The sequence below is a fragment of the Rutidosis leptorrhynchoides genome, chromosome 3 (genome assembly GCF_046630445.1).
Source record: "Rutidosis leptorrhynchoides isolate AG116_Rl617_1_P2 chromosome 3, CSIRO_AGI_Rlap_v1, whole genome shotgun sequence".
Taxonomy (NCBI): Eukaryota; Viridiplantae; Streptophyta; class Magnoliopsida; order Asterales; family Asteraceae; genus Rutidosis; species Rutidosis leptorrhynchoides.
The window spans coordinates 5,170,026-5,180,289 of record NC_092335.1 but is presented as its reverse complement, the minus strand read 5'-3'; the positions used below and the strand labels follow the sequence as shown (position 1 = coordinate 5,180,289).

The 10,264-nt window shown below is 31.8% G+C and overlaps 1 protein-coding gene across 1 annotated transcript; it reads left to right on the top strand.

Annotated features, from left to right (window-relative positions):
• Window positions 1-2,627: 2,627 nt before the first annotated feature.
• LOC139897224 (uncharacterized) lies at window positions 2,628-3,878 on the top strand. Its single transcript, XM_071879891.1, has 4 exons — window positions 2,628-2,901; window positions 3,139-3,276; window positions 3,375-3,503; window positions 3,676-3,878. The coding sequence occupies exons 1-4, from the start codon at window positions 2,628-2,630 to the stop codon at window positions 3,876-3,878; spliced, it is 744 nt and encodes a 247-aa protein (XP_071735992.1).
• The last annotated feature ends 6,386 nt before the right edge of the window (window positions 3,879-10,264 follow it).

Below are 10,264 nucleotides of genomic sequence, written 5' to 3'. Positions count from 1 at the left end.
TAACACACGTACACAGACAAAAAAAAAAAAATGTTGTTTAACTATAAAAAAAAGCACAAAGCTTTTAAATTGAGTTTAGTTCAGGTGTAACGAGGTTCGGTCTCATGGCGGAATACGGCGGTAAAGGGTGACAGAAGTCGTCGATAAAGAAAGAAAAATTTTGGTTAAATATGTAAGCCACCTGTTCGATGAAATGCGTAAGTGAAAAAATATAAAAAAAAAAATGTAAATGCTGATGATGATGAGGAAGGTCAGAAGGAAAATAGAATATAGTAGCGGCAGGTGGGTGTAGTACTGTAGTTTGTATGTATATATGTATATGTATATGATATGATATGATGATATTGATAAAAGTATAATATCAGTGGGTGATATGTAAGAGAAGAAGTGGTAGTTCCCCACGTACCGATAAAGCGCGTCAGATGGAACCAACCAATCAAACTTTAAGGTTAATTTTTTTAGGGGTGTGTGGGGTTGAAAGTTTAAAGGTTTGGGGTTACAATATGAAGTAGCCATAGAATTGACTCATCTCATCAAAGCATGGTCAACATTGGTGATTCAACGTGTCAGATGACGTATGAGTATTTCCTATTCTTGTTTTTAAACGTTGGAAAATTTGTTGACAAGGACTTCTGAATTGTTTAATTACATTTTGATCCTCGTTGCTTAGTTGTATGAACAGTGGAAAATGGTAGGATATGAGGTATTTCTTTTTCGGACTAGAATTGATTTTAAAATTCTTATAGGATGATATGGTTAATGGATTTGATGCCCAAGGCAGTAGTATTTTTGTATTAATAATATTTAATATTTTTTTTTATCTGTATTAAAAAATATAACGTACTTATTTTTGAAATTTTTTAAATTGTTGAGACGGTCATGCATTATATAATCTAAAAGGAGACAAATGTGGTGATGATGAAGTATGAGATACCAAGTAGTAGGTGACGTAGCCCGGTATAAGTTACTAAAGCGGTTGGTAGGAGAACAAAGTACTCTTTGTGTACTAAAGACCCAATATTGTGAATAAAAAATGGAAGCTAAAATGCAAGCCAAAAGAACCTTACTAAATGCATCAAAAGACGGGTGCCTTTGATGCCATCAATCACCACCAAATTCGAATAATGTACCTACAGGACAATATTCGAAATCTTTTTTGTCATCTAGCATTTCATAATTTTCTTATGTACTACGGAGTATTACCCACCCAATATTTGGTCGTTCCCTTCACGACCACACCCAAAACGACATTCTCTTATCACTTCTCTTAAAGAAAAAGCCTTGTTTAGATAAATTTGAATTTTTTTACGGAGTAAGTATATATTTATATTTAGACAACTCAATATCATGACGTGAAGACTGAACTCTTTGAAATGTTAAGTAAGCAATAAAATTAAAGGATCAAAAGAGTAAACACACTATCATGGCAACATGAAATTAACTAACAAGTGTTTGTAATCACAAGTGTTTGTAATCAACACTAAACTCCGTCTTGCTACATATGAACATCGCAAGACAATGATCAAGACATGATTGTGCTTATGACACCGTCTTAGAGACGAAGAGCAAGACGCTCTCCATAGTGAGCTGTCTTATTAATATTAATGCTTTAAATCGTATTAATCATGCTACAAAATAATCACATTATATTATGTATATTTCACAATTAGAATATTATAGTCATCGATATTTCTTTAAGCTCTAGGTCTCAAGGGAAATGTGTCACCTAATACATTGACCGCACGGCAAAGAATCATTGTGTAGGTACGTGGCACCTTTGCCAAAAGTCGAATAGATATAAATTAAGCCAACTACTTACTTAAAATTGTTTCTTCGTACGTCAAGCTAGATATACAAACATAGTAAATCAAGGATTTGAATGCCTGTCTTCTAAACTTGTAGAACTACCAAAGGTACATCTATTGTAGAAAATCTCATGCATGTAATGAAGTATCTAGTATGAATAAAGGTCGCCCCTAAGAAATCAAAATACATTTTAAAAGTTGGTTTATGTGCTTCGAATATTAGAACTGACTGTGACTTTTATATAATCAAATAACTAATATGTTGTTTATTGCATGTAAGTCGAGTATCTTTTTAAGATTTTTTATATATAAATTTTAGTTATAAATTTTTTAGTGGATGTATACAGTATACGGCATAACTAATTGTTATCAGTCACAATTTCTAACTCTTTATATTACCAACATGCAACCAGTGAGATTCAAATAAGAGGATATATAATATGATAGAGGATAGGATATCTGATTAAGGTGTATTCTAACAGAGCGTGTTAGCCATACGCCTTCTAAGACCCACTTTAACGCGTACGTGCTTGGGAGTGTGCTGGCCAACACGCCGGCAAACACGACGTAGCGTGGCGTGTTGGACCAGAATTTCAGACGCGTGCATCAAGCCAACACGAGAGAATATGGTTCGTGTTGAACAATTGTGGCGACGTGGAGTATCTACAAACCATCAAAAACTAACGGATATATAGATATATTAATTAAAAAAATTTAATTTTCTCTATATATATACAATATACAAACACAATTTCAAACACACTCTCATTCACTTTCCAATTTCAATTTCTACTATCACATCAACTATCACATTTAATCAAAATGGATGCCTATTTAAATATCGTCGACGATGATTCTTCGGACGATGAAATGTTATTAAGTGTTATGCGTTCGTGCGCCGAAGAGCTAGACCGAGAAGCTGGTGAGGGCTCAAGTCAGCGACCTCGACGAGCCCGAATCTATAACCCTAGGGATCGCGAAAGTGCGGTTGTACGTCTACACAGAGACTATTTTGCTGAACAACCTACGTTTCCCGATCACAAATTTAAAAGACGTTATCGGATGAGTCCGCAATTATTCGAGCGTATCATAGCAGGTATACGCGACTGCACTATTAATCCTTTACCCGCACACTTTGCATATTTTAGGCACGCATACGACGCTGTTGGTCGTCAAAGTTTTAATATATATCAAAAGTGCACATCTGCATTACGCCAGTTGGCGTACGATACGGGGGGTGATATGTGGGACGAATATTTGCATATGAGTGAGCTAACCTCATTAAACTGTTTAGACAACTTTTGTTTGTGTGTTACTGATTTGTACTAACAAGAATATTTACGTAAACCAACTGCACGTGATATTCAACGAATATACGAAAGGCACGAAACAAAGCATGGTTTTAGGGGGATGCTTGGGAGCATTGATTGCATGCTTTGGGAATGGAAAAATTGTCCCGTTGCATGGCAAGGTCAATACACAAGTGGGCATAAAAAAAACCATCTCTTATTCTCGAAGCTGTAGCTTCGAATGATATGTGGATATGGCACGCATATTTTGGTGTTGCAGGTTCCAACAATGACATCAATGTGTTAAACCGTTCCCCGTTGTTTGATTCTCTTAAGAACGGTTCCACTCCACATTCACCATTTACAGTAAATGGTCATGACTACACACATGGTTATTATCTCGCCTACGGTATTTATCCGGATTGGGCTACACTTATCAAAGCATACCAATCCCCAACCGACGAGCCATCAACAAAGTTTACACGTTTTCAATATATTACGTGTGCCTGGACGAGCTTGGAGAGCTAAAAAATTGCACCGCATATTATATTATTGTGTTCTATTACACAATATGATCCAAGAGGATAATGGTTTTGCTATAACGTCACTCGACGAAGAGTATCTAAAAGAGCCAGAAAACCGACCCATTTTTGTTAGGAATCGAAATACTACTCGAGCTGCACGAGAAAAGGAAATTTGCGACAAAGATGTGCATAATGCACTTCGTGCGGACTTAACCGCGCATTTTTGGAATCTTCCACCAAACTACCGTCGTACCATTTAAGTAATGTTTAGTTATTGTAATATTTTTTTAATTATCGTATTGTAATTTTCTATTTTTAGGACCTTTTTTAGGATTGTAATCGTATTTTTAATATTAATTTTAGTGTGTTTTATTAAATTAATTTGTTATTATAATTACAAAATAATAATATAAACTAATTAAACAAAATAAATTAAATGCAAGGAAAATGAAAAAGAAATAAAAAATACCCCAACACGCCACTCAGCACGCCACCCATTACCCAACAGTCTGGCAGCACGCTCATCAAGCACCCCACCCCACCCAGTAACACGCCCATCATCCCCTTCAGGGATAAAGATGGTCTAACATGCATGTAGTGCGGCGTGTTGGAGGTCTCCAACATTGGCATGTGTGCTTAGAGCAAGGTGAAAAATGACATGATATATATGGTCAATTTTGATTGGTCCCGTTTTGTTTTTTAATTTTTTTAATACATTTTTAACATACAACTTCTAATCATGTATTAACACATTACTCCCCAACGCTCTCCATTTTCAATACACATGTCACGTCACTGCCAACCAACCCCTCACTCTCCAACACCCCTCATTTGCCCATCACCGTTGGAATATGCCTAATAGTACATAGAAAACATAACAAGAGTTCGATAGGTAATAAATTTGATAAATTTAACAAACTTAGTTTAGTAAAAAGTTCTCTTGCGAACGTACTTTAAAAATAATGACATTTTACATATATATTTCTTCAAACTTTCTAAAATTTATTAGCGTTTCACACTTTTTTATTGACGACTTAACTGTCGTTTAGACCCTAATTGAACTTCTGACATATTTAAAAGGCATGGAAAGTTAATTCTACAATTTTCATGGCGTCTCACATTTATTTATTTTATTTTACTTTTTTATTTTTTTTAACATACTTATTGACCGAAAATTCATTCGGAAGCAATCTTTCTATCCAAACCAAAAAACATTGAGAGTGTTGGTCCGATTAAGGATCATTAACAACAATATTCGAGCAAAATCAAAAACGGAAGAGATAAATACAATGAATCAAACATAAATCAATATTATTAATATAAATGTTACACTTACAATTGATTTAAACGGAGAAACATCAGTTGGCCAGGGGAGATCGAACATGATCTCCCATATTCACGGGATTCGCCAAAACGACTCTTCCAAATTAGGGTTCTAGCCTGACCCCAATTAGGGTTCTACTCTCTTAACCCTAAAACACAGGTGAAACTGATATATATAGACGAATAGGCTTAGGTTATCCTAATGTGCCTATCGACATGAATGGCCCAACATTCGGCCAAACAGTCACATATGCTCATGTAACTGATCAGTTTCACGCGTTTAATACATCTAGGTGTACAATGTAATAATAAACGTTATTCACCCAGCGACGTCCATACAAAATATGCATCAACAGAGAGAGAGACAACTTTCTCAACTCTTAGGGTCTGTCACTCTGGATGGAGAAATGACTTCTCTTTATTCTATATAATGATTGTCAACATCTTATCTTACATACTCTATTTTTGTGAGATTAAATTTTGTTGTTGTTATTTCTAGAATTTAATAATTAAATATCCAATCTCGCTTGTTAGAGAATATGAGTAGTGAATTTCATCCAAAGTTCCACATTGAGAACTTTGAAAACAGAAGTACCTCTACTCCTAACGAATTTTTGGTCAAAGTTTCATACCTAAAGTCTCAAATGAGATGTTGAACCTAGCCCTTTTTATTTTATTTTATTTTATTTTAAAATAGGTTCACGTATATGAAGACATACTGAAATCTAAACACTGAACTACTCCTCCCTCAAAAAGTGTGACGACCCGAAAAATTTTGACTAAATTTAAATCAAACTCTCGATAAAATTTAATATATTTTGACACGATAAGAAAAGTCTGTTAGGTTGAGTCTCAAAAAAAAAAAAAATTGATCTATTCCATATATGCAATTACCCTTCAACTATCTTTGACGATTCACGAACCATTAATTGTAAATAAATGTGTATACATATACATATAAATATAAGTATATATATATATATATATATATATATATATATATATATATATATATATATATATATATATATATATATATATATATATATATTAATATGAACTATTGTATATTGTAATTGTTGGGATTATTTATGTAAAATAATAATAACATAAAATAATTATTATCTATATATAAATAAAATATATACAATATATAAATAGGGTTTTGAAGTTATTTAGTAAACGAAAGTAACGCTCAATTGTCATTTGATTGACAGTAAATGAGTTAAAAAGAAACTTATGTGATTTTAATATAAACGGTTAGCCGAAAATGGGTTTTACAAATTATAGGCTTATTAAAAATGTATTGAGGAACTATTTGTTGAATTTTAAAACTTTTTATATTTTACTTGGGGTTGGAAGTGAATAATTAATGTAATTTTTATTTAATAGTTAATGCTCGAATTTTATACCATAATGACCAAAATAAATAAAGATAGTTACTATAAAAATTTGGGATTTTTCTGAAGACTTTTATGCGCCACTAATTAACAACGGAGCACAATATATTACTTGAATTAAACATGTCGACAGGCAGCTAACTAATTGGTATAATTTAAGTGAGGTTACTGTGATCCTTTTTTGCTTTTACTCACAATCAAACAATTTTACTAGTCTTTTATTTGGAAATATGTGAGTTAAATATCTTTGTGATATATATATAAATATACATATAGCCATACCAGCATGCATATCGACACTCGATCACCATACAAGCACACCATTGAACACCACTTATGCAAATTATTAATATTAATTATCAAGTGCTACTGTTATATACTGTTTTCTTTTTTTGTTTGATTTCTACCTTGACTGATATTCATGTATCAAATTTGATCACAACCACTTGTTTCATTGTGGCATTCTCCTTGCTGTAAAGTATGTTCCCTTTTATGTTGTCACAGAATAGCACAGGCTCTTGACTCACCAAACCCACTTTCATATTATTAAAGAAATATATATGTATAACATACGATGCAGTGAGAGGAAACCAAACCACCTTATATATATACACACGGTGAGAATTAAAAGAAAACAAAATCACAATGACCTTCACTTCCATTTAGCCACCACCACAGTGAACCATCGACCACCACTGATAACCGGCGACCACCACCTTCTTTGAAACCGCCAACAACCATCACTTCAACCACCGTATGATTTCTATTTAAATTGCTGCTGCAACCATCATAAACTCGTGTCTGCAACTGCTTCTGTTAAATGCTCGTTCATTTCAGTAGAAGATAACAATGAGGTATCATGATGATAGAACACTAGAAATAACTCGATGATACCGAGTAAGTGCAACATTATTCAGCCAGTTTCAATTTTAATCCTGGTTGAACTATCTATGAATCTGTTTCTTTTCCTCGCATTATGATCTAGTTATCATTTTCTATTTTCTTTCCTGTTTTGGATCAATTTTCAACACCACCATAAACCATCAAGGTTACCACAACAACTACCCTCGGTCTCTAAATGTTATTATTTCTTTTTCTGAGTCAGTTCGACACAAACCATCAAGTACAGCTGTAAATTTCAGTTTGTCTTCCTTTTTGAATATACACGAAACCCATTCAAGGAAATTGATGATGGTGATGATAGAAAACGAAAATGAATGATGATGTATAATGATGATAAACGTGATGTTGTTGATAACATGATGAAGATGATGATTTAAACCATTGATGATGATAATCGATGTTGATGATGATGATGATGCTTGAAAGGGATGATGGTGACAAAGTTATGATGATGGTAACAATGAGATGATGACATGATTTATGATAATAATGATGAAGATCGTGGTGTTTGATGATGATAATGGTGATGATGCTACGTGAAATGATAATGGTTCCATGACATTGATGAACGAACGATTATCGTGATGATAATGATAATGATTAAGTCGATGATGATGTTCGCGATTGATGACACTAAGATGATGTTGTGTTGATAATGATGATAATGATCATGATGATGATGATGGGATCATAATGGAAAGAATGATGGTATAAATCTATATCATTATTATTAATATTATTATTTACTATTATTATTATTATTATTATTATTATTATTATTATTATTATTATTATTATTATTATTATTATTATTATAAATCATTGTTATTAGGGATAAGTTAATTATTATTGTTACCATTATTAACATAATTAAATATTATTATAATTATTATTATTGCTAAGTATTATCATTAAGTATTAGGAGTATTATTAATATTATTATTATTAACATAGGTATTATGATCATTATTATGATTACGATTATTATTATCTTGACAACAATACAAATTATTATTATTTTCTTTAACATTAGTATTAGTATCATTTTTATTATTATTAGTATTATTATTAATATTATTAATATTATTAACATAATTATCATTATTAACAATATCATTTTTATTATTATTATTAAAGTAATTATTATTATTATTATTATTATTAGTAAATCATTATTTTTAAAACTATCGTTTTAACAAATAAATATTTTGTATATAAAAAATATACATATTATACATACTATAACTATATTAACATTACATATTACATATACATTATATATTAAACCTAAAAAAAAAACATTGTTTACATAAATATTTACATATAACAAATTTTTGACCTAACAATATAATACTAATTATATATATATATATATATATATATATATATATATATATATATATATATATATATATATATATAACATTTAAAATAACAAATATATTACTAAATTAAATAAGTAATATACATAAACTAGCTTAATTATTATTACATGTTAATTATATGTGTTAATATATACACCTTGATATAGGTTCGTGAATCCGAGGACAACCCTGAATTGTTCAGTTCAGTCGTATGCATATTTTTACTACAAAATATCGTATAGTGAGTTTCATTTGCTCCCTTTTAAATGCTTTTGCAATATATATTTTTGGGACTGCTAATACATGCACTGCTTTTATAACTGTTTTACGAAATAGACACAAGTACTTGAAACTACATTCTATGGTTGGATTATTATACCGGATATCACCCTTTTAGCTTGGTAACCTAAGAATTAGGGAACAGACCCCCTAATTGACGCGAATCATGAAGATAGATCTATGGGCCTAACAAACCCCATCCAGGTTATGAATGCTTTAGTACTTTGATTTTATATACAGATGAGTGTACCTGTATATTTGGGGATATTCTAGATGCATTTGTTAATGTTAGTTACTAGGTGTTCACCATATGAATGAATTTTAATTCGCAGGTTATGCGTACTGATAGTACTACAAATGAACATATATTTAGGCACAATATCCTTCCAATATGTAAAGTTTTCAGTTGCAATTGTTCTATTTTCAAGTAATATTCGTTTAAATAAATAAGTGCGAAGACAAAAGAAGAAAACGACGATTTGAAGACGCAAATGACCAGAAAGCTCAAATGTACAAGATACAATCCAAGTGGTTCAATTTATTGATGAGAAACGTCTAAAATTGACAAGAGTACAAGCCGCGAAACGAAAAGTACAAGATATCTAAGCATACGAAAAGGCGTTCGAAAATTCGAAACCGAGACGTAAATCTAGCATCAATGCGCGAGTCAACGGACCTAAAATTACAAGTCAACTATGTACAAGAATATAATATAATATATAAATAATTATATATATTATATATTAAAAAATTAACAGCAGCCCATGTTTAAATCAATTGGTGAGCTGGAGTGCAAAACTCCGCGATCGCGGAGCTCCAAGGCACAAAAGTACCATGATCGCGGAGCTGCCTGGGACAGAATTGCCTATAAAAGCTAACGCATTCGGACGATCAAACGTACACCAATATCAATATTACTCTCCTCTGTAATATATATATATATATATAGTTTAGTTTTATATTAGTTAGTTTGGGCAATGTAACGGTTATTTTACGGGTTTTAAAGTCGAAATTCTGTCCATGTAAAGCTACGCGATAAATAATCATTGTAAGTTAAACTCTCCCTTTTCAATTATGTATCGTACTTAAGTTATTATTATGCTTATTTAAGCCGAAGTAATTGTGATGTTGGACTAAATATTAAGACAGGGTTATTGGGCTTTGGACCATAATTGGGGTTTGGACAAAAGACCGACACTTGTGGAAATTGGACTATGGGCTATTAATGGGCTTTATATTAACTAAATGATATCTCGTTAATTTAATATAGAGATTTATAATTTGACGTATTTATATATAACCACATACGCTTGACTGGGTACGGTGAGCGGGATATTTATAAATACGATTAATTGTTCATTTGACAAGACACGGGGA

Coding starts and splice junctions, on each gene's coding strand:
- LOC139897224 (XM_071879891.1), top strand. CDS start 2,628: ATGGATGCCTATTTAAATATCGTCGACGATGATTCTTCGGACGATGAA. Junction 2,902..3,138: donor ATTCGAGCGTATCATAGCAG/GTATACGCGACT, acceptor TGTACTAACAAG/AATATTTACGTAAACCAACT. Junction 3,504..3,675: donor TGGTTATTATCTCGCCTACG/GTATTTATCCGG, acceptor ATATGATCCAAG/AGGATAATGGTTTTGCTATA.